The sequence below is a fragment of the Colletotrichum karsti genome, assembly GCF_011947395.1.
Source record: "Colletotrichum karsti strain CkLH20 chromosome Unknown Scaffold45, whole genome shotgun sequence".
Lineage (NCBI taxonomy): Eukaryota > Fungi > Ascomycota > Sordariomycetes > Glomerellales > Glomerellaceae > Colletotrichum > Colletotrichum karsti.
In genome coordinates, this window is record NW_024065945.1 from 48,952 (window position 1) to 71,829 (window position 22,878).

The 22,878-nt window shown below is 54.4% G+C and overlaps 12 protein-coding genes across 12 annotated transcripts; 3 read left to right on the forward strand and 9 right to left on the reverse strand.

Annotated features, from left to right (window-relative positions):
- Nucleotides 1-17: 17 nt before the first annotated feature.
- Nucleotides 18-953, forward strand: CkaCkLH20_11021 (uncharacterized protein; the record flags this gene model as incomplete). Its single annotated transcript, XM_038893735.1, has 1 exon — nt 18-953. The coding sequence occupies one exon, from the start codon at nt 18-20 to the stop codon at nt 951-953; it is 936 nt and encodes a 311-aa protein (XP_038740835.1).
- A 335-nt stretch (nt 954-1,288) lies between these two features.
- On the reverse strand, nt 1,289-2,066 carry CkaCkLH20_11022 (uncharacterized protein; the record flags this gene model as incomplete). Its single annotated transcript, XM_038893736.1, has 3 exons — nt 1,289-1,438; nt 1,517-1,930; nt 1,995-2,066. The coding sequence occupies 3 exons, from the start codon at nt 2,064-2,066 to the stop codon at nt 1,289-1,291; spliced, it is 636 nt and encodes a 211-aa protein (XP_038740836.1).
- A 952-nt stretch (nt 2,067-3,018) lies between these two features.
- CkaCkLH20_11023 (uncharacterized protein) lies at nt 3,019-4,328 on the reverse strand (the record flags this gene model as incomplete). The annotated part of the gene is made up of 3 exons (XM_038893737.1): nt 3,019-3,503; nt 3,571-4,184; nt 4,270-4,328. The coding sequence occupies 3 exons, from the start codon at nt 4,326-4,328 to the stop codon at nt 3,019-3,021; spliced, it is 1,158 nt and encodes a 385-aa protein (XP_038740837.1).
- Nucleotides 4,329-4,805: 477 nt separating this feature from the next.
- Nucleotides 4,806-5,891, reverse strand: CkaCkLH20_11024 (uncharacterized protein; the record flags this gene model as incomplete). The annotated part of the gene is made up of 1 exon (XM_038893738.1): nt 4,806-5,891. The coding sequence occupies one exon, from the start codon at nt 5,889-5,891 to the stop codon at nt 4,806-4,808; it is 1,086 nt and encodes a 361-aa protein (XP_038740838.1).
- Nucleotides 5,892-6,428: 537 nt separating this feature from the next.
- CkaCkLH20_11025 (uncharacterized protein) lies at nt 6,429-8,006 on the reverse strand (the record flags this gene model as incomplete). Its single annotated transcript, XM_038893739.1, has 4 exons — nt 6,429-6,620; nt 6,699-7,707; nt 7,757-7,802; nt 7,952-8,006. 4 exons carry the CDS (start codon nt 8,004-8,006, stop codon nt 6,429-6,431), a joined length of 1,302 nt encoding a protein of 433 aa, XP_038740839.1.
- Nucleotides 8,007-8,365: 359 nt separating this feature from the next.
- Nucleotides 8,366-9,804, reverse strand: CkaCkLH20_11026 (GTP-binding protein; the record flags this gene model as incomplete). The annotated part of the gene is made up of 3 exons (XM_038893740.1): nt 8,366-8,917; nt 9,119-9,676; nt 9,730-9,804. 3 exons carry the CDS (start codon nt 9,802-9,804, stop codon nt 8,366-8,368), a joined length of 1,185 nt encoding a protein of 394 aa, XP_038740840.1.
- Nucleotides 9,805-10,898: 1,094 nt separating this feature from the next.
- Nucleotides 10,899-11,698, forward strand: CkaCkLH20_11027 (uncharacterized protein; the record flags this gene model as incomplete). Its single annotated transcript, XM_038893741.1, has 2 exons — nt 10,899-10,982; nt 11,051-11,698. 2 exons carry the CDS (start codon nt 10,899-10,901, stop codon nt 11,696-11,698), a joined length of 732 nt encoding a protein of 243 aa, XP_038740841.1.
- A 223-nt stretch (nt 11,699-11,921) lies between these two features.
- CkaCkLH20_11028 (uncharacterized protein) lies at nt 11,922-12,641 on the reverse strand (the record flags this gene model as incomplete). The annotated part of the gene is made up of 1 exon (XM_038893742.1): nt 11,922-12,641. One exon carries the CDS (start codon nt 12,639-12,641, stop codon nt 11,922-11,924), a length of 720 nt encoding a protein of 239 aa, XP_038740842.1.
- Nucleotides 12,642-13,035: 394 nt separating this feature from the next.
- Nucleotides 13,036-14,707, forward strand: CkaCkLH20_11029 (Tim44-like domain-containing protein; the record flags this gene model as incomplete). Its single annotated transcript, XM_038893743.1, has 2 exons — nt 13,036-13,982; nt 14,032-14,707. The coding sequence occupies 2 exons, from the start codon at nt 13,036-13,038 to the stop codon at nt 14,705-14,707; spliced, it is 1,623 nt and encodes a 540-aa protein (XP_038740843.1).
- Nucleotides 14,708-18,356: 3,649 nt separating this feature from the next.
- Nucleotides 18,357-19,010, reverse strand: CkaCkLH20_11030 (uncharacterized protein; the record flags this gene model as incomplete). The annotated part of the gene is made up of 3 exons (XM_038893744.1): nt 18,357-18,477; nt 18,546-18,691; nt 18,750-19,010. 3 exons carry the CDS (start codon nt 19,008-19,010, stop codon nt 18,357-18,359), a joined length of 528 nt encoding a protein of 175 aa, XP_038740844.1.
- A 1,580-nt stretch (nt 19,011-20,590) lies between these two features.
- CkaCkLH20_11031 (uncharacterized protein) lies at nt 20,591-21,124 on the reverse strand (the record flags this gene model as incomplete). The annotated part of the gene is made up of 1 exon (XM_038893745.1): nt 20,591-21,124. One exon carries the CDS (start codon nt 21,122-21,124, stop codon nt 20,591-20,593), a length of 534 nt encoding a protein of 177 aa, XP_038740845.1.
- Nucleotides 21,125-21,515: 391 nt separating this feature from the next.
- CkaCkLH20_11032 (uncharacterized protein) lies at nt 21,516-22,382 on the reverse strand (the record flags this gene model as incomplete). Its single annotated transcript, XM_038893746.1, has 2 exons — nt 21,516-22,200; nt 22,258-22,382. The coding sequence occupies 2 exons, from the start codon at nt 22,380-22,382 to the stop codon at nt 21,516-21,518; spliced, it is 810 nt and encodes a 269-aa protein (XP_038740846.1).
- Nucleotides 22,383-22,878: the final 496 nt, after the last annotated feature.

Genomic DNA, 22,878 nt, shown 5'->3' on the forward strand with positions numbered 1-22,878 from the left:
TCAGAAGTTCAGCCATCATGTCCCCATGCTCCAGCTCCGCCGGGGCCGATTTCAAGACTGAAGACATCCCCGATTTGACAGGACAAGTCATCATCGTCACCGGCGGAAACGTTGGTCTCGGATATGAAAGCATTCGCCAGATCTCCTCAGCAAAGAATCCCCCGGCCAGAATCTACCTCGCCGCGAGATCTGAGGAGAAGGCCGAGGCAGCTATCAAGCAGCTGAGAGAATCCAATCCAGAAGCCGCGCCCATTGAGTTCCTCAAGCTCGACCTTGCCTCATTCGCAAGCATCAAGGAGGCTGCCAAGACCTTCCTGCGTTCCGAGTCTCGCCTCGACATCCTTATGAACAACGCCGGCATTATGATGACCCCCGAGGGACTCACCGAGGACGGCTACGAGATCCAGTTCGGGACCAACACCGTCGGCACTGCGCTGTTCACTCAACTTCTGATGCCGCTGCTGCGGCAGACTGCCCGCACCAATCCCCAGGCTCGCGTGGTCAACCTCTCCTCCGCCTCCGAAAAGGTCGCCCCTGCAACCGGCTACGACTTTGCCAAGCTGAAGACGACCATGTCCGAGCTGCACACGACGACGCGCTACGGTCTGTCCAAGCTCGGCATCGTCCACTACACCTTCGCTCTGGCGGAGCGCTTTCCGGACGTCAAGTGCATCTGCGTCCATCCGGGCATGGTGGTGACGAACCTCCACCACAACTCGACTGGTTTCTTCCTTCGCCTCTTCCTCTTCGCGGCTGTGCCCTTCGGCACGCCCATCGAGAAAGGGGCTCTTTCCCAGATCTGGGCCGCCGTGAGCCCGGATGCTAAGCCTGGTGTTTTCTACGGCCCCGTGGGACTGCCGAATAAGGGATCTGCGGCTAGTCAGAACCGGGAGATGCAGGAGAAGCTGTGGGAGTGGATGCAAGAGGAGCTTAAGGAGCATGTCCAGGTTTGAGGGGCCTCATGATGTTACTGAAGAGGTTTTGGCAACAACCTGTATATTTTATCGAGCTATTAGACGATCGCAAAGAAGAATCGACTCTTCCATTCTCATTGAACCTGTTGGAGACTTGAAGGCTTCCGCATTGCACCCGTGGCATAGGTCAAAAACTTGCCTACCCTATCTCGAAACACCAAATCTATATGGCATGTAGTTGTGGAATGCATATGGACAGCTCAATCAACTTGATTAGGTATTCAATAAAATGATGAAACTAGTTCTTCTCAAGTGCTCCGGTCTCCGACGACCTGATTCACACTCGCGTCAACAGAACTACGTGCGTTTCCCGTCTAGCACGTGGCCTTACGTATTTCCACCCCCCACTGCGTGTGATGAAAGACGACCCCGCCAACCTTGTCTTCCTTGCGGCAAAACTTCACAATGTGCTGCGCACCGTCGGCGATGGATCCGAACGACTCCAGGGTTATTTGCTGTTTCGACTATCCAAGCAAGCACTCAGCTGATGAGGCCAGTCGGTGCAAATATGAAGAGTGCGGAAGGGAAGGGGACCAACTTACGTGATTATGCCATTTGATGCCAGAGTTTTGCGAACAGCTGACAAGGTAAGAGCCATCTACGGGAAGGGAAGGCTGGCCCCTGACGCCGCGCAGGTACTCGATGCCGTCGGTGATGGCCCGCCCGTCCGCGACAGCGCCGGAGTAGCAGACTGCGTCGGATTCGCTGAAGTCGGTGCGTTTCTCTAGCATCGGTGTGTCCAACTTCTGTCCACGTTCGCCGGACCCGAAAACGACGTCGAGGTCGAAGACATCCGAGAGATGCTCCGGGTACTCGCTATCCATGTAGGCAAATAGGGCCTCGACCGTGCCGTTGAAGGAAACCACGGGGCCGCCTGGTGACGTCTTGATGTTCCACTCAGGCAGAGCGTCGAATAGTTGGCTCGTTTTGGAGACTTGGTTGGGAACGGTCGTGGCCTGAATCTGAGAAGTCACGCTGAAGTGTTAATAAGGGCTTAGCTGTCACAAGAATAATACTGACAAAAGCCTCTCTAAAGCCGAGAATGGCAAGAAAGGAGATAATGAGCTTGGTCTGCATGTTGGGATTCGTCATCGAATTCGGGTGTCAATGTTGAGTTTAGTTGAGAGATCAGGGTGAGTGGCCTGCGCGGCGAGTAGGCCAGGCCACCTGCGAGGGCACATCACCCTTCTATACACGTTATAGGTAAGTTGTAGCCGTTTTGGTAACGTGCAGAGGCTGCTGTAAATGGAAAGTAAGTGGTTCGCTATTCTCTTCTGCGACATCCGCGAGAAGACACAGTCGACCCAGGATCAATAACGTCACACAAGCGTACTGCAGATATTTGAGACCGTTCATCTTTCATCCACCTGTCAGTACAACGAGCCAGAGGACTGGAAAGTCTCATTTATACGGATTTCCTTGGTTTACTACTAATCTATCAACCTAGCGGACCAACCTGATCGTGTGAGACTCTCATGCAGCGAGCCGATGTCGTTCTAGGAAGGTCAGCTGCTACGCCGACCACAATGCAATACAGGTGTACGGGCATGATTACCAGACGCCAGTCAATGGCATTCAGTGCTCGAGTTTCAACTGTCGTACGGCCACTGAGCTCAGCATGCACTACGTTCTGGCAAGCAGAAGAGACATGTTATACAGATGATGTCTGGCCCGGCAGTTGTGACTTGTAGACTGTACCAAGGTTTGACTATCTTGGAACGATGCAGTAGTAGATCTCATTGAAAAAACTGTGAAACAGTGGTTGGACATCCTTGGGTTCATTGTCACCTTAACAACAGCAGATCATTCCCTGATACATGTTGCTCACACTGTTTACTCGCGAGACAGAAGGGCGAGGGACACGTATTCTACTAGTCGGTCTCCCAATTTGCCGTCTTCAATGTCTGAGTATGTGGCAACAACAGGTGTCAGACCACTCATACAGAGTACGGCTGTCTATGATACAAAGAGAAAATGAGCGAAAACCGCGAACCTTAACATACGGCAAAGTGTAGCTAGCAATTGCCCCTCGACTAAACCGTCACTACTTCAACTCCGCAGCCATCTCCTCCCACTCCCTCCTCTCCTTCCCATCACCCACGTGCTCGACGCTGCACTCCATCTGCTCATGCAAACACGCCAAACACAGCCCCATCAACTTATCCTTCCTCCACCGACTCACACCAGCAATGATGTGCTCCTTGTAACTCGATCTCTTCTCTCGACAACCGTACAGCTCCTTCTGATCAGTCACCTTGACGAGGCTCATCATGCGGTTATAAGCGCCCATCGGGATCTCCAAGGCGCGTCGGAGGGCTTCGTCGATGGACATGTACATGATTCCGTGGGAGAAGATGCCCCGGTCGATGCTGCGGAGGACATTCGAGATGACGCTGTTCTGGGTCTGTCTTTCTGGCCAGTGTAAGCCGAGGAAGATGCGTGGGCGGAGGCTTGAAGAGACGGTTGTGCGGTCCATGATTATCGTGTAGAGGGAGAGGCGGAGGTTGTTTCTTTGTTGTTCGAGGGCCACTACTCCAGTTAGCAAACATCCATTCCAAAAGAAAAGAACTAACAAGACAAGAGAAGAAACTCTTACGCGCAAGTCTCCAAGCAAGCACCTCCTCAACGCCCTCCCGTCCCTCAACCAACCCCTCAAACCCCCCAACCACATTCACAACCAACGCCCTCGTCACCTCCCCAAACACCCTCTCGTGCTTAAACCAATAACTAGCCAACAACAAATCGCACCTCCGGAACCCGATACACCCGTCCCTCGCCGCGTTCATCAGCCCCTCCAACTTGCCCGGGCTCAGCCAGTACTCTGCCGCCAGCGCCATCGCCCCCGCGCAGTCGTACTTGTCCGCCGCGACGGCGACCCTCAGCACTTCCTCCGCGGAGAGCTCGTACACGGCGGCGTCGGCGCGGTTGTGCAGGACGCGGCAGATCGTTTCGACGGCGAGGGGGTCGTCTTCGGGCAGGGAGATGCGTGCCGGGGAGGACGGGGTCGCCGTGAAGAGGGTGGCGGATTCGAGGTAGGGGGGCTGGAGCATCGAGGCGAAGACGGGGGATGCGTTTTTGAGGACGAGGGAGTGCACGCGGAGTGGATGATGGTTGGGTTCGGGGCCGACGAGGAGAGTTAGGTCGCCGTTTGGTGCGATGGGTGGACGGGGTTTTGGGGTCGGGGCGCCGAAGTCTTTTACTTTGGTCGTGCTGGCAGCTAGTTGTTAGGAAGTGAATGTCATGGAATATTCACGGGAGGGAGGTTCACTTTTGATCTGTGAAAGATGTTTCCGACATGCTCGTACTATCCATGCCGGCGACGGGCTTGCGAGTTAGGTACGATCTGCTCTCCATCGTGTGATGCTGTCAATTGACAAGATCATTTCCTCATTTGAACCGATATTGCCAAAAGCCTACTTATAAGACTATGTTTCCATGATATCTAGAAGACTGATGGTTATTGTGGTTGGAGCAAGCTCTAGGACTTCAATAGCCCGCTCGGCCCGTGGTGGCGGAGTCGGTCTGCGGCTGCCCCCGGCCCCAGGACTGGCGAAGGATCAGGACCTTTGAAATGACAAGAACACACCTGCCTAGCGACCATCTGATAGCATGGACGATTAAGTCCTGCTGATAATTCAGCCCGACTGTATGCCCTCGAAAAGACCTACATGACTTCGGGGGTTCGAGCGCACTGCGGTAGATCGACAGCAACCACACGGGCGATGGCGCAACATGCTTTGACAAACGGCGTGTTGATCAACCTCAGCTGAGGCTTCTCACAGGACAACCGCGTGAGATCTCCGTCTTCTCTTGATGGGTGTATTGAACTGTTCAACGGCTGCTATGGACATCAGCCAGCAGATACGCCCTCACGAGCTTCACCTCAGGCATAGCCTTCAGCGCAGTCCTGACGTCCTCGTCTCCCACATCCAACAGAGCCGCAGAGTCCTCCGCCGGCCTCCTGGCCATGACCCAGCCTCTAGCGACCTCGCTCATCCAAGTCCTATCCAGTCGGCGCATCCACCCCTCGTCCCGCTCACCCCCCGACGTCGTCGTCCTCGTCGCAGCCCACCCTTCGATATCGAACTCGCAGAAGAACGGACACCGCCAATGCTGCCTCAACGCGGCCTTGAACCGCGTGATCTCCGTCGCGTCCTCGAGGTCCAGGATCGCGACCGTGTCGACGCTGCCGAATAGCTCCCTCAGGGTCTTCGGATCCCACGCGCAGCGACTCGCCACCGAACTGTCGAACTTCAGACCGACTTGTCTCAGCGAAGTCGTCTGTTGAAATAAATTTTTGAACCATTCCGAGGTCGCCCTCGGCGCGAGGATGTACCGCGCCTTGCTGACGAGGCTCCTGATGCCGCGCGGTTCGTCCGCCTCGAGCGAGACCCATCGTTCCAGCTCCAGCACGTCGTGCCGCCCGTCGAACCATGTCCAGTACGTCCTTACATGCTTCTGTGAACTGCATGAGAGGTTCGTCAAAGAAACCATCCCTCCGTGAAGCGTCGCCACGTCCCGCGCTTCGCGACACGTCTCGGCGACGGCTGGCGGTAGCAGCGCGGGAACAAACGCGCTTTCTGTCGATTTGCGCAGCCGCAAGGCCCGCGTCGGCAGGGCGAGCGACCAGACGCGGTGCCGAATCTCCGGCGGTAGTCGTCGGAACTGGGGAAAACTGGTGGGTTGCGATGACGGAGAGTGAGATGAGACGACGGGCTGAGAGAGCATCTTCTCCATCGAGTCGACGCGCCCCTCGAGGATGCTCTGTGAGTGCGCGATCTTCTCCAGAAGGGCGATTGTCCGAAGCTGCAGGTCCCGAGTCGACATTTCGAAAACTTGAGCCGATTGCTCCTCGTCGCTCGGTTCAAACATCTTGAAGAGGCATCCGCCGCGGGCTTGTGGCTTGGCGGCGGTCAGGCCGAATTTATCGACTGCTCGGTTTCGCGAAGATGCTCGGCGACAACGGATGGCGATGAAAGACAGCTTGAACGGCTATGGAAACCTCGGGGAAGAAGACCAGATAAAGAAGCCATACCGCCTAGAGGGACTGCGAGCCTCCATGCGACCGGTCGGGTGCCGCGGGGGTTTTTGCTTTCGCCAGACGATCCCAAAATATCACCAGCCCTCTCTTTAGCCCCTCTCTCTCAGCCTGATGTTTCTTGGCTCTGTTCTCGCCCTGAATCTTGATTAGCCCGTCGTCCGTTGTGTCGTGTGTTTGTCATTCTGCCACAACATGCATGTCCCCTAACTAAGCATCTTGGTAAGCAGCGCCGTCCGATTGTGCATGCGCCGCGGGACACCGTCATTGGCAAGTTTATTATGAGGTGACGCCGCTTTGATTGGGCCGAACCCCCCCTCTTCCGGGCCACACGGATGCGGCCAGCACCCTTGTCCGGGCATCATTTGGTTTAGTTTTAACAGCTGTGAATTTCGGGTTTTATTTTTCAGTTTCGCCTATAGCTTGAAATCGGCGTTAGTTTTCTCCCAGCCCTTGACCGTCTCGTCCAATTCGGCGACCTTCTCGACGAGTCTCAGCTTGAGGTTGCGGTTCCGCTCTGTGCAAAGCTCGTACGTCGTGCTGAGGTTGAAGAGGAGCGTGTGCGACGAGTAGCCGTTGCTGACCAGGTCCTCGAGGAGAGCGCGCGCCTGGTTTGCAATGTCTTGTCAGCACTTTGTCATATGCAGGAATGCGATGATCGTGGGTGGAGGGGGAGGGAAGCTGACCTCTGTCAGTTTACCAGTGTAGAGAAGGCACACCGCCATGTTGACACCAATCATTTCGTCCATCAGCTCTTCCTTCAAGCCCCGCCACGACTGCAGTGCAGCATCATACTCGCCGTCGGCCATCTGGCAGAGCGCGGCGACGACCATCTCGGCGTGTCTGCCGTCCCCTCCGGAGTCCTGCACGCACCGCCGCGCAGCGTCTGCGTCGCCTAGATGCAGCCACATGAGCGCCCGGGAAAGGGCCATCTTGCCGTCTCCTCTATCCTTCAAAGTCGAGAGGTGATGCGCCGCGCCGGAGAGGTCGTCCATCTCAATCAGAGCGCCGGCGACGTCGATACCCAGGTCGTGGAGCCGTGCTTTCCAGAGCTCCCGCGTCGAGTTGTCATGCCGCGCTGTCGCCTTGCTGATCTGCTCGCGTGCCTCTCTCGCCAGGTCGTGGTAGCTCATGACGGATCTCCTAAAGTCGCCGAAGCCCAGCGCCTGCAGGCGGATGTTGAGGACACGTAGCTCCCATGGAACGAGGTGTTCTCCCGTGGTCTCGTCGATGTAGATGGCCGCGTTGAGGTCCTCGAGCGCTCGGACTTCCTGTGCCGCGGTCGACGTGGCGTCGATGAGGGTCAGGCACGCCAGACGAGTATACAGGAGGGTGAAGATTCTCTGGTGGTCTGAAGGGTCAACGCGAGGCCGTTCTGGGCCGCCGGTGGCGGTGAGTTCCTGGACAGCGGCGATGGCGGCCGCTCGGAAATGGCCCATGGCCAGCAGATCTTCTAGTGAGGCATCTGGGGTGGGCTGCTTCGGGTTGGTCTTGAACGCGACGGGGATGTTGATTGTGTTGACGCTGTGGTAGATCTCTGGGCGGAGGAGGAAGCTGAAGTCTTTGGTGACGGTGGTCTTCACGGGCGGTACAGGAGAGTGAAGGGGCGCAGGAGACCGTTGACCTGATAACGGTCGCTGCTTTGGTTCTTCTGTCGCAGCGGACTTCGGCGACAAGGGGTCGTTCAGAGGGGTGCTGAAAGCTGTCAGTCGAGATGCCACATCACGGAGAGGAGGTCGCTCACTCATCCAGGTCAAGAGGACCTTTAGTCGAAGATCGTGGACGAACCGCTGCCGCCGTGTCAGTATCTCTTGAAGTCATCATCCATCATCTATGTGTTGCCGTCCTCCCACTGCTTTTACGTCAAGAGACTGGCCGTGGTGGGCTAGGGGACACATGGCGGAGAAGGCGGAAGGCTCAGCCGATGGAATGAACATACGTCTTGTCACCGATATGTTACGGCCGTGGCCGCGATTTGTTGGAGGCTGGCTCATGATGTATGTGGATGTCTCGCAATGTCTTGTTGCAAGTTCATGGGCCTGATCTTGAAGTCACTCAGTGGAAGGTACGAAGTGGTATGTCACTGGTCCGTGCTGAAGCAGAACGAATGGCGGAAAATCATCGGATAAATGAGGTACAATGACGCCGTAGAGACGTGCACCACCTTCCTCATCGTCCGCGACAAATCACGCATTCCGAGCACATCACGTTCAGTACGTTCAGTCGATGCATAAATCCCAAGGGGTAATTGCAAGAAATGCGGCGAAAATCTCTATTAGCCGGTGATATCTAAACCGAAAGCAGAGCTTTTGACCAATCCTCATATCTAAATTTTCCATCAGATATTCATTCTTTAGCCCTTGGCCGCACCGGCCTTAATGAGCAGAATGTCACCGTCCTCCACGACGTAATCCTTGCCCTTCGTCATAACCTTGCCCTTGGCCTTGACCTCGGCTTCGCTGCCAAGCTCCTTGAGCGTGCTGAAGTTGTAGACCAGGGCCTGGATGAACGTCTTCTCGAAGTCCGTGTGAATGACACCGGCGGCTTGCGGCGCCTTGGTGCCGTTGCGGATGGTCCACTGGCGCACTTCATCGGTACCAGTGGTGAAGAAGCTGCCAAGGTTCAGGGCCTTACGCATCTGCAGAATGATCTTGGGCAGAGACGACTCGGCACCGACGTTCTTCTGCTCCTCCAAAGACTCCTTCTCAGTCTCGTAGCGGGTCAGGCGCTCCTCGAAGGAGACGGAGATGGGGATGATGGGGTCGCCGTTGGCGTGCTCCTTAACCCACTCAACGATCTTGGGAAGGTTCTTGTTCTTCTTGCGAATGAAGTCCTTCTCAGAGAGGTTGACGAGGTAGACGACAGGCTTGGCAGTCAAAAGGAAGAGAGGGTTGATGACCTCGACCTAGACGTTTTGTCAGAACTGATTTTGCAAACATGTGGCAAATAAAGAATGATTTGACAAGGTGTCGAGTCAGAATGGTTTTTTGTCTCAGTGTGCACTTGGCACTCGAAGAGCTGGGTTTATAAAGTCGGGCCTGAGGCCCTTGATCATCATAAAAGACGCGGGGTGGTGTGGGAGCGAGCATAAAAAATTGAGTCTTACCTCCTTGGGACCCCAAGTGCCCTTTCGGACTTCATTGCCGTCCTTGAGGTGCTGGAGAATCTTCTCCATGGTGGCCTGCTCCTCCATGGCCTTCTTGTGCTCCAGACCCTTGCCGCCAGAGCGAGTCTTCTTCTTTTGGTTCTCCAACGCCTTCTCGGTGAACTCGATATCCTTCAGACGCAGCTCGTCGCTGATGATGTCGAGATCACGAGTGGGGTTGACGTCACCCTCGACGTGGATAATCTCGGCATCGTCGAAGCAACGGACGACCTGGAAGATGGCGTCGACGGCGCGAATGTGGGACAAGAAAGAGTTACCGAGACCGGCGCCGGTGGAGGCACCTCTGGTAAGACCGGCGATATCGTAGACCGTCAAGTTGGCGGGGACGCGCGACTTGGGGTTGTACTTTTCGCAAAGCCAGTCATAGCGGTCGTCGGGGACGATGACGCGAGCCTCCTCGGGGTCGATGGTGGCATAGGGGAAGTTGGCAGGGTTACCAAGGTTGCACTTGGTGATGGCCTGGAAGAGAGTGGACTTTCCAACGTTTGCAAGGCCAACCTGAAGAGGGGTCAGCCTGATCCCGCACACAGGTTCTAAGGCGTAGCACCCACAATTCCACTCTTCAGGTTGTTACCGGGCCTGCCCAGGAGAATCTTCTCTTCCACGACTTGCTTCTTGGGAGGCATCTTGTTGCGGCGGCTCTTGGCGTACTGACGAGTGGGAGTGTAGAGTACGGTGCACTTAAGCACTGCAGCAGCTGGGCGAAAAGCAGAACTAGCTGCGCGGGGGAGGAAAGAAGAGGTGCGAGAAGCGAAGGAGGAAGGGATCACGAGGAAGGACGTCGTGATTGCGACACTGGCGCTGCGACCAGCCTCAATCGCTTGCGGGATTGCCCGAGGAGTGGGAGAATAGGCGGTAGAGAGAGAAAAAAGAGGAAGGAAGGAGGAAAAGCGCGAAGCTGTTGATGATGAGAGAAGAAATACTCGTTTGCGCTGGGCGGCTGTGGCCTTTGGTAAGATGAATTTTAATTGCCCCACCAAAAACGGGGGCGGGGGGGTTCCCGGAGGGCTTCTCGGCGCGACGGCGGAACTAAACGCCGGGAGAAGCTTCCAAGGCTCCACCTTCCAATCCGGGACCTGGACTGAGGTGGAAGGTGCAGCTGTGGGAAGGGGGAGCTCGAAGGAAGGCGCGGGGCTGGGAGTCGCTGACTTCATTCCTTTCACCTCATTGGATCGCATTGCATTTAGCCCGCTTGCGGCGCAGAGTGACTTGTTCGGGCCGCGCAATGCCACGCATTTTGTACGCTAAAACAGCTGCTCTTCAAAGTACCTCCAAGGCACCTCGAGGCACCTCGCTTCGCCCTTGTGATGCTATCAGCCTGCATTGTACCCAGTTACACCATCCAACTTACATTGCTGACGCCCGCTTCTGCGCCGAGCACCGCCCGAGCCAAGCCCAAGGTTAGTAGCTGCGACATGCCTTGAGGGCCTTTCTTCGACTGCATTGTGCATGTTTCCCTTTCGCCAATTCCCTCAACTTGCAGCTTTCAGTCGCAGAACAGCTCCTTTCGCCTCTGAAACGTCCGCAGGTCTTTCATTATCCTAGAGCTCGTCCTAGTATATTTATCGCATCCCGCGCCGTGGATTCATTCGAACTGGTCTTCGTCTCATCACGTTCCCAACCGCCCCTCCTCTGATTAACGACTCGCGCTGCTGTAGTACGACGTAATACACCAACAGCAACCGCAACCGCCGGAAACGCCGCACCCTGGTGGTCGAAAATGCCTCCTCGTTCCAGCAATCACAGATCAACTTTGTCGCTTTCAAAGACCGAAGTCACGATTCATGTCTACGATCTGCTGCCTGTAAGTCGAGAGACCCACCCGTTTGCCGATCGTCGCTGCGGCCTTGCTAACCGATCGCTACCTCACAGCCGGGAAGATTGTCTTCTGTTCTTTGGACGGTCGGCGCCTCGCTCCTTCATTCAGGCGTCGTGATCAATGGCAAGGAATACGCATACGGCGGGCACGAGAGGCGCGGCGTGACGGGGGTGTACTGGACGAAGCCCAGGACCGAGCCACCCGGCGGCACCTTCAAGTCGGAGATCCTCCACGGTTTCACCTTCGCGACCCAGGCCGAAATCGACCAGATCCTCGAAGAAGCGTCCAAAGAGTTCCTCGGAACCTCCTATAACCTCTTGACCAAGAATTGCAATCACTTCACGTCATATTTGTGCAAGAAGTTGACCGGCCGACCCGGACCCGGCTGGCTGAACCGGGCCGCCAGCATCGGCGTCGCGTTGCCCTGTGTCGTTCCCCGGGACTGGATCGACCCACCAGAATACGATACCGCGGACGGCGCGCTTTTGGAGGAGGAAGACGACCATGCTCACGAAGGCTCCAGGATGCTGAAGCAATCGCCTCCCAGATTCCTCACGGAGAATTCCAAGAGTTCCGATGACGTCGACTGGGATAGCGAAGAGGAGCGGAGACGAGGTGGGAATGGCAAGGGCAAGAAAGCCGTACGAGACACGAGCGGTCGCGATCTGCCCGCAGCCGAGAGGGCCCCTGATCGCAAGTGAGGCGGATGGGGCATTGTACAAACGAAACGTGGGAGGCAGTTCTGGCGTTGTTGGCTTGGCGTTTGATTTTTGGGCGGCGTTTAGCACTCGATACCATAGGGATTGGACATCTGCATCTCCATCCACAGAATGCAAGGAAAGTTGCTCGTTGTGATATATGATACAGTTGTACACCTGTTGTACATGCATTTGGCATTTGGTGCCTTCTCCTCCACTGCTTGCTCTAGACACGTCTCGGGTTCTTGCTCCTTGTTCCACCAAACTTCAACCTCGTCGAATCCGCCACGCGAACCACCTTCTGCCTCCAGATCTTGCCCTCGGGGGCCATGAGAACCTTGACAGCCGCGTCTCTTCCCTGGCCGAATCCTCTCAGCACGACCTCGATATCGGTGATCTTCTTGTGCCATCCCTGGTACTGCAGTTTCTCGAGGACGTAGGCCATCAACTGGTACGCGGCGTCGTATGATTTCCTCTTGGACTTCTTAAAACCGATGTTGCCGGTCGACAGGGAGATGATGGCGCCACGGTCGGGCTTCGTGACGGTGACGTGCGTGTTGTGCTTGTGGGACATGATGTGGATGTGGTAGGGCTCGAGGAGGTCCTCTCGATCGGGCATTAGGCCATCGAGGCCGCCGAGGCCGCTGAGGTCAGAGGTACCGCCCGAGGCAATATCGAGTTCTTGGAGCATGCTGTCCTTGGACAGGCCAGCTGATTCTAATGCCGACCTCCTCTGACCCGGTGCAGAGGGCGTCTTTGAGCTGCCGTACATGGCATTGAGGAGAGCTTGGCCGTTCTTCTTCGTATCGGTCTCTTCGGCGCGTGGCGCTGCGGTCTGGGCAAAGGATCGGAGGAGGACAGGCGAGGTTCGGGTTACCGTCGCGGGACGGACGGCATTTTGGAAGAAGGATCTCGCCAGGAGGCGAGCTGTTGGTGCGGAACTCATCGCTGTATCGTCCCCTCTCGGTCGCGAATTGAGGGGGTAGGATCGGACTGGTTGGTGACGATGACCCGTGAAGTTTTTGGGTGGGAAAAACGGCGGTTCGAATTCGCAAAGTCTGGAGACGTTCCCCAGCTTCTCATTGGCTCAATGAGCGCCGGGTTGTCCTCGGGTGAACAAGGGCCCAGATTTTTTCCGCCCTCCGCCTTCAACCGAAATCGCAGAGCTTCCATGCCAATTCTGGACCCCGACCAATTAGTCTCCGGCGCGAGCCAAAATTTCTCTGCTTCCCGTCCTCCGCCCCCCCCCAATCGTCATCTATATCTCCCGCCTCGGCCCTCCCTGCCTTTTTTTCAACTCCGCTCATCGTCGGGAGGCGGTAAGCTTGGATTTATACACAATGAACTCCCTCGTACAGTCGGCGAGGAGAAATCCTCAGAGCGCTTCTCTTCTCAGAGCTTCCGCGCGGGCGGTTCAGAGCCACGGCAGGACACCCGCGCATTCCCGGTTACTCTCGACAGAGCTCAGTGGCAATGCCGCCCTGGCCTTTTCACGACAACAATCCACCTTCCGACCTACACCCCTCCGATCACAGTTCCTCCCCGAAGATGTGCGATTCATCACAAGCTCGATGCAGGCGCGCTCGTTCCACTTGACAGCACGACAGCTTCAGCAACAGCAGACCGAGAAGCCCAAGGCCCCCGAAGAAAGCGCAAAGCCTACCGAGGAGGCCAAGCCCAAGGAGGCCGAGTCGGAGGCCAAGGAGGAGTCTTCCGAGAAGAAGCAAGAGGAGGGCGAGAAGACCGAGGGAGAGCAGGAAGGCGAGAAGAAGAAGGAAAAGAAGGAGGACCTCCCTCCGCCACCGCCCCACGGCGATAAGACACCATGGCAGGTTTTCACGGAGACCATGCAGGCCGAGTTCAGCAAGTCCAAGGAATGGAACGAGTCGACCAAGGCCTTGTCTGGTGAGATCCAGGACTTCACCGAGAGCGAGCGCGTGAGAAAAGCCCGCGAGGCTTACGAGAAGTCTACCGGAGCTCTGTCGTCTGCTGCCACCACTGCGGTCAAGTCTACCGCCGGAGCCATCGGCAAGGGTGCTGCGTGGACATGGGATACCAGCGCTATGAAGGGAGTCCGCAAAGTCGCCAACGTTACGGGAGAGGCGCTTGACAAGGCGACCAAGCCTATCCGTGACACTGAGGCGTACAAGAACGTCAAGGATGTCATTGATGACGGCAGCAGCTCGCGCTACGGCGGCTGGGTTGAGAAGGAGGAGCGTAGGAAGAAGCGCGAGGCCGAGCAGTCCAAGAACGGCGGCCAGCCCGAGGTCTTTGAAGAAGACCCCAAGTAAGTTATATGTTCACATCGTTTCTGACAACCCACTAACAGCTCGAAGCGCTGGCACCAACGTTACCCTCCACAAGGACGCCGCCTGGAAGGAAGCCTGGAGGGATTTCAAGGACTCCAACAAGTTCGCCCAAGGTTTCTTCAACGCCGGCAAGGTCTACCGCGAGTCCGAGAACCCCCTCATCGAGACGGCGCGACTTGTCACGGACAAGATCGGCGGCTTCTTCGCCGAGAACGAGACGGCGCAGGTCATCAAGAGGTTCCGCTCCATGGACCCCAACTTCCAGACCGAGCCCTTCCTGAAGGAGCTCCGCGAGTACATCCTGCCCGAGGTCCTCGACGCCTACGTCAAGGGCGACGTCCCGACCCTCAAGCTCTGGCTCTCCGAGGCCCAGTACTCCGTCTACGAGGCCCTCACCAAGCAGTACCTCCAGGCCGGCCTCAAGTCGGACGGCAAGATCCTCGACATCCGCCACGTCGACATCGTGCGCGCGCGCATGCTCGACCCCGGCGAAATCCCCGTCTTCGTCATCACCTGCAGGACGCAGGAGGTGCACGTCTACCGCAACGCCAAGAGCGGCGAGCTCGCGGCCGGCATGGAGGATAAGGTCCAGCTTGTCACGTACGCTATCGGCATCACCCGCGTGCCGGACGACGTCAGCAACCCCGAGACGAGGGGATGGCGTCTCATCGAGATGCAGAAGAGCGGAAAGGACTACTACTAAAACCATCCATCACCTACCCACCCGATATGATGTATGGAGAAAACCCGAGAAGATGACTATTCACAAAAAGAAACGCACGCGAAGGCAGGCGAGAGGATCTGGTTTGGATCACATGCCCTCTCCCCTCCTGAACTCCTGAACTCCTCCCCTCGAAAAGGAAATATTCTTACAAGCCGCAAAAAAGTGTTTTTATTACCTGTACAAAAAAATAGAACGGGGGCATATGGGACCGGCGAAACATTGGGGCGACTTGTGTCGACTGCTGCAATGGGAGGAGGGGCATGCTATGCTGGTGGCTGGAACGAGCCACTACCTACTGAAAAAACCAACACCGCTCTTGGGAGGCTGTATGTGTACGTGTAGAAGACGAGGATGATGGCCTTCCCTGTCTGGGAGGCAAGCTACCACCATATTTGCGATGTAATATTACGAGAACTGAAACGTCCTCACACCACACACTATGGTCTCTATCTTCAGTCAGTGAAAAGTGTGTGAGAAAGCTACCGGTTCAAAAGCTGACGTCGCCACCTTTCCAAAGGCGGTTGGCAGGAGGAGGATACGTCCGTGAACCACCGGAAGGCTCCAACCCACGCTCAGGACGCCGACAGCATGGCACGTCCATCGGCCCCAGTGTGCCGACCGGGACAACTCATAGAAATCTTCTCTTCTCATTCAGAACCGACCACTTTCTTATGACAATAAATGCCCGTTGTGGGGATATGGTCACTCAGAATAGCGGCCAGTCATTTTGGCGTATTTGCTGCCTTTTCTCAACTCCAAGGGCGTGTCGGGTGTCATCAGTGGCCACGAACTGTAGTCTTCGGCCCGGGCTCCGGACCGCATCCCGCTCACACCCGGACTGCTTGATTTGAATTTTCGCCGCAGTCTCCCAAGGCGGCGCCCGCCTGCGCAGCAATATGAAAGGTAGAAGCGGCGATCAACAGGCGGTCGATCATTTTGAGAAGTCTTGATGGGCAGGCGCAGACTGGCGCATGCAAAGGGAAAGTTGACGGGCAGGCAAGCAGGCTGCCTTGGCTGTGTTCTCTCGTTGGTTCCCTCCGCGCAGCATGCTGACAGATCTACGCAATCTCATGCGCGCCACTGGTCACGCGTCTCGGTGTGATTGGGAGGAAAGATATGCAGCCTCTATTTCCGGTCTACGACAAGGCTGAGCTGAACCCCCCTTGGGCAGCACGCATATTTAGGCTCCAGGCGACCCATCCTCACTTCCGTTTCCTCGATTCTTGAGCATATGACTCTTTGGTTCAGACGAAAAGAAAACGTTAGCTATGCGCCATTACTCTTTTCTATGCCTTACCTGGCTCTCGTCTCGAGTCGCGGCGGCCAGCTCTCAGACGGCGGAGGAGATCCAGCAGGTCATCCGTGGTCTCGACGGCAACTCTACGGCTTTGGGGACGACGCGGGCGGCATCCTGGGTCGACGCCCCGACTGTTCGCGGCAGTACGGACATCCTTTGGACTTGCATCGTCACTCTATTCGCTTGCGTCTACACAGCTCTTCATCTGAATGTCCCACCTAAAAGCGGCCTTTGGGCCAGCATTAGCGATAAACTTCGTTGGGTTGTCATTGCCATCTTGGCGCCAGAAACTGTTCTGGTCCTTGCCGTCGCCCAGTTTATAAAGGCTCGCGCTTTGAGACGAGAGTTGAGTGAGTTGAGGGCTAAAGATGCAAAAGTTGTGAGTATTTTTTGCACCGGAGGACCAGGTCAAAGTCTTGATCATGTCTTCCCGGCAGGTTACTCTCGTCTCGAATTCGAGAATGATTTTAACTCAGGAACAGCCGGAATTCGACCTTCAGTTCTGCTTTTTCGTCGTGATGAAGGGTTTTCAAATCCCCATTGACGATATCCAGCCCGGCCCGGACTTTGAAATATTTCAAAGTACTGCATATCCGAATCCACTGCCGCTATCAACGAAGGGCTTCTTGAAGCTTGTAAAAATGGGTGAGGTGGATGGCGAAAGCATGAAAAGGTTGCTGAGGCTTGAGGATAGAAGCAAGGCCAACGTCTTCCAAAAAGCCCTAGTGCTAACGCAAGTCGTCTGGATGGCACTCCAGTGCATCGTGCGAAAAGCACAAGGCCTTCCGATCTCATTGCTAGAGATCCATATCCTGGTCCACGTTGTCTGCACAGTGTTTATCTACCTATTTTGGCTACATGTAAGGAACTCACTGGCTTGCCTATTCCTCCATAAACAACAATCAAAGTATCTGACAAAATGATCTATATCCAGAAACCCCTGGACATTGGCTTTCCAGAAATTATCACCATACAATCCGAATCTTTACGGGGCTTCGCAGCTCTTGCTGTTCAATCGCAACTATGCAACGAATGGGTCGACGAAAATATGATGCTCTACGAAAGAAAGCCAATGGCTGTCGAGGAGAGTAGCGCTGAAGAAACGGGTCTCGTGGAGGCCGAACAGTCAAAGCCATTGATTACGGCGATTTCCACCGACGGTCAGCAGCGTAAACCACATGAGCCTTGTGTTTCGACCCTCAACAATACAGTCAGATGGGTGGATCATGGCCAGGCTGCTAAAGGATTGAGGTCTGGCGAGGCTCTTCCATGCGGTGCCGGTCTACGAATGCTTGAGCCTGGCCAGCAAGAGTATATTCTGAAGTTCACGCCATCAGACCTCGTCCGCGTGGAGCGTGCCTCTAATTTCAAGCGATCCTTAGTCGAGTTTGAAGCCAACGACGGGAAAACCCTCTACGATGAAGGCTACGAGGGACTTTTTTCGGAGAGAGGAAACGTCGATATAGGGATTTACAATCGGTACACATCCAGCCTTCGACTACACCTTCAAGACACAGTATTGTTTGGAACCAGTATGTGGACTGCATTCATCATGGAAGACTTCTGGAAAAAACAAAGCTCTATCACTTTTGCTCCGCTCGCCGCTGCGGCAGTTCTGTCAAGTATGTACGGTGGGATACATCTGGTGGCATGGAACTTCATTTTTCCCTCGACCGTCGAGGGCTTACTGTGGAAGGCTGCAGCCATAATCAGCTGTGCCCTAATTCCAACATCACTCGTCGTTGGCGGTTTTATTGTTGCAGTGACGGATGACGATGACCGAAAGGTATATGTAATAACCTGGTTTCTATCTGTTGTCTTTGTTGCTAACATTAGCGCACGGGCTTTTCTTACTGTTGACTCCTTTGCAAGCATACGGGGGCTTCCTGTCGGGGCGTACTCAATACCCGCATGGTTGCAGATGCTTCCTCATTTGTAGTTTTCAATAAGATGTTCTTTAGGTTTTAGGTCACTTCTGATTTGAAATGACTCAAAAGCAGTATTCCATTCGTGCGAAAGAGTGCATATTCAAGTGTAGCCCGTGTAATAGCCAAGTCTCAACTTATTGCTTATATCGCTACAAGTCTCTTGAATATCCATCGGATCAATATCAAATAGCTTGAAATGAACTATAAATGAATCATAAACGCTTAAGCAGCTTTCACTATGAGAATGTCGGCAAAGATAATGAATAACGACTAAGCGCGGGACAACATGCTCTTCAGAGGAGCTTCAGAATATATTAACAATTAATCATCTGTTTGTTGTCTCTCTTGATCTTAGGATCATATAAACAGGTCACCGTACAGTCATTCCATCATTATCCCGTCTTTAGTTAACAATCCAGACGAGCAGATCGCCGTTGCCGTGAGCATACTCGGACCCCATGACGGTGTTGTCAGCGCGAGAGCAGGAGTCCATGATGTAGCCAGCGCCACGAGCAACATCATTGCTGTACAAGTCACCATCGTTAGCCTCGAAATCCTGGTGCTAGATCGCTTTTCTTGAAGATGCACTTACCAAGACGAAGCAACGGTGGCAGTGCCGGGGCCACGGCCAAAGATCTTGGCGCGGGCGGCAGTGCAGAAGTCGACATCGTACCTGACTTCACACCGGGTGCTACCCTTGCCGGCGAGGTAGTTGATGCAGTAAACGGCATCGGGGATCTTGGTTCCAGTCATATCAGCAACCGAAATCTACTGTCACATGAACGATGGGACTTACCCAGGCCTCGCGGCCAGGCATGGTGTTGCAAGAGGCACGCTTCTCGAGGGAGGTACCAGCGGCGACGTCGGTGATGTTCTTCGATGCACGCCAGGCCTCGACGGCCTCCTCGGGGGTCAGGTTGTCACCATCGGGGTTGGCGATGATACCCTCAACCCAGGCGGAGAAGGTGAAGACCTCGGCGGCGGCGGCAGTAGGGGCGGCTCCGGCGATGGAGGCCAAGGCCAGGGTGGCGAGGGCGGGGAGGGCGAAGTTGACCATTTTGATTGAAAGAGGATTGAAGCTGGAGAACTTGTCTTGAACCTGCTGCTGCTGGAGAGAAGAATAAGTGTTGAAGTTCCGGGCTTTTTGCCAGTCTTATATACTCACGAAAACCCTCGATAACATCAACCTCCTTCCTGATGTGACCTTATTTTCGAAGTCTTCCTCGCCTGGGCAGGCTAATACCAAAGTCCCTTTTCCTCACGAAGCAATTCACTCACGATGTTCTCGTGTTGAACCTCTCGAGCATTCCTATTGGTCTCGTCTTGCGAAGAGCCCCCCAGAACGGTAAGGCTAAGTTAAACTATCCGTCTGAGCCGATTCAACCATGCAGGCAAGGGTAGGCAACATGGATCCAAGATGGACTAGCTTCTCCTCATTGTCATTGTCCGAGGGATGAGTTGGTCGTGGCGAATGCCAGCGCGGCCCGCGGGAGTCGGTAGTTCCGGACCGTCAACGGTTGTGGCTTCTCTGAATTACGCTTGTTTATACCTCATATCTCACATGTCATCGCAGAACTTCTGTGTAAAGGAACTTGATACGTTCGCTTGCGGAGGACCCCTACAAGCAGAAGCCACTAGTCGACGATTGGAATATGCATGTTGGTGCAAGGTACTCGCTTAAACTCAACATCCATGTTACGTGAGCTGATAATCTAGTCTTTGATTCTTGGAATCGGGGCGAGCCAGAACATGAATAAAATGAGACGGCCCGGTAGCCTAGACCGCTCTCCTTGGCATTCTCGGACAGCTTCCAGTTTGGGAAATGGGATGATATTGCGGCGCAAGACTTCGTGGCAAGTTGCCTCATGTCAATCGAACTTCGATGAGTTGGCAACGGAGAAGGTGAAGGAGACTCTGGTCGAGAAGGCATTGAACGATAAGCGGTCCTGGAAATCCGGTCTCACTCTTTACCACCCAGAGTCATTTGACTCAGTTGAAAAGAGTACTGACAGGGAAACAGATCTCACCTTCGCAGCTGGGCAAAGCAGTTCGGCCCATTATACACAGGCACAGGTTACCATCTGAACTTCACAGGATGTTTAAGGTGACCCCACCAGCAGCCTAGAATGTTTTTTAGAACCAACACAAGGTTACATCAGACCCGCAGAGTCCCGTTTTACCCGTTGCATTGGCAATTGGTGATTGGGTCACCGGTCATAGGGGAGCTTGATGGATCAGGTTGAGTATCCATCTTCGGGCGAGCCTCCACATCTGGCATCGCGGTAGCCGGGGGCTTTCAACGTCAATATTCGCCCGCCAGTCCGTGACCGCCGAGAATTTTCATCGCTTGTGCGGTATCTTCCGACAATGAAAAGGATGACGTCTGATGCGTTCATTTTTCCGTCAGTCAAATGGACAGCAGCTCATGCCATAAGATCATGTCTCGAGAGAATGAGCACGTTAATCATAAGGAAGAGATTTGAATCACGTTTGATGAAGAATTCGATGCAATGACCAGTTGGGCAATTCCCCAAGCAACAAGATTATCCAACATGGCTTCGTTGTAAAATTGTATGCTTTTATGAAATAATACTTTAAAAATACATGATGCATGCCCTCGCCCTAGCTAAACTCCGTTCAAAGCTCTTTCCAGTCCTCGCCATTCTCTTCATCTCTCAACTGAGCCCTGACTTTCATCAGTATTTTCCCAAGCAAGTTTAGCCCCCATCGACTTCGATCTGACGCGGGCGCTTTCTGTGGGCTGAACCCGATACCCCAGATGCGATCCATCGGGCTAGCCTCAACGAGCTCGCGATCGCCCGTCGCTAAGAGCTGGGCTCTCAGCTCAGGGCTGCTCCTAAACTTGAGTAGACTCCCTTCGAGGACAATGCGTTCTCTGTTCTCATTCCAGATCTTCTCGTCGAAATTGGCGACTTTGCGACCCAGAGCCTTCACCTTTCGGGGATGATCTGCTTTGAGGATATCAAGGGCGATCTCAAAATCATTGAATAGGACCGCTTTTCCGTGCATCATGTAGTGTTCTGCCGTCTTGAATGTGATTGGCGAAGAATCGGGGGAAGATGCCGACTTGAAAGGGTCGGCATGCCACCATTGAGATAGGTAGCCGCCTTGACCAGTCTCGCGCCAGAAGTAGATCGGTGTGGTGTACATTGTGAATATTGAATGGTAGTGGGTATTTAGTGTCAGTTTGTGAATCAATTTGAATCAGAAGGGTGATTCTATATATGTTCATCAGTTGAGGCGTCCCAACAAGGCAGAAGACTCGACGTCTGCCTAGGCGACTGTCAGCGTAGCCGCCGGATGAGTCAGACAGCGTGACACAACGCTAATTCTAAGGCTGGTCAGTCTGGGCGACCCGATTCACATCTCACCAGCAGGTCTGGCGCTGAGCTTGTGAATTTGAGAGTAATTCTTGATCTTGGTTGGTCGGCTTGCTTCGTCTCATTCCATTCGGTTGTCCGCCAACAACTAGCTTGCTGATTGAAAGTTCTTAATCAATCAGACGAATCGACTAGACCAACAACTTCACGGCCGTAGCCCATCAACTTTGGTTCTTGAAGTACATCTCATCCGTAAACTCGAAAGGGTTCTCAAACGACTCAATCGCATGAGTCGCTGTGTCGTCGTCGCAACTGTTCCCTGCAGCCCTGGCCATGATGTATCCGAAAGGGTCTCGGGCAATCCCTTCCACTGAGCCAGGCCCGAAAAGTCCAACGCCTGCCGTACCGGTTCCGTAGGGAGTTTGAGAGGACCCATCGAACAAGGCTTCAGGTGATGCATTCGTTGAATCGTCACCCTCAGTGGCGAGCGGAGCAAACACTTGAGCTTGGTGATTGCACGGGTTCAGCGTGATGTCCAAATTCTGAGACTGCCACCTCTCACTCTGAATGACGCCGCGGGGCGTCGGCATTGTCATGTCGAGCTCGGACTCAAACGCGGATGCCGAGCTGACGAGCTTAGACACTTGAGTGACGATGTTTCTCAGAAGCTGCTCGTCCGGGATTGTTCGGGGGTTGATCTGAGACTCGAAGCCGAGCAAAGTCCTGAGTATCATGGGTCCCCTTTTTGAGATGAGGCTGCCGTGACCCATGACCTCCAGTGCACCGATGCAGGTCTCAACGGATCTGCGGCAGTGTTGAAGCTGTTCAGGGCCTTCACCGGCACTGAGAAACAACAGGTCCAGGCACAGGAAAACACCGGCCGCTATTGTTGACGCCTGAACGATCCTAGATTGACGAATGTTAGACGTGTCTTTGTATAGAATGAAAACCAGTTGATCATACCAGCTTTTCTTCAAGAGAGGAGGAACCGTGTAATATTTCTCCCGAACAATAATTTCCGCAGCTTCCCGTGCCTTTGCGCGCAATCCATCTGTATCCGGTTGTCCCTGCATCCAGCTTATGATCATTGGTCTCGTTATTGTAAGCCTCAGGAACTGAACCGTATGACTGGCCAAACATTGTTGCGTGCGCATCCATAGAGGTTGCTGGGTTTGCAGATTTGACTCTATTGTACGCATGTGTACTGGAGATTCCATGTATGCACTTTCGATGTCTCTCATAGTTGCAGCCAATCTCCAACTATCAAGTTGCTCACCCTTCTTCAAGTTGCTGGAGCGAATAGTGCTGGCTAGCTTTGTCATCAAGTGGTGATAATGAAGATATGAGATCTCGCCTGAAACTGTCGGGTCATCCTCAGTTTTCAGACATGCATCTTCGTACGAGGCGGAGGGATCGAGAACGTTGTCGAAAGAAGTGGGCACAACCGTTAGATCATGGTTCCTCATACCAAGCCTTGGGTCGTTAACCACTTGCTTGGGGTTGAAGATTAAGGGATTCGAGACACTCACCAATCGCAAATCACGAATGTCCACCAAAGCCTCCTACCCAAAGACCGTTGTGCAA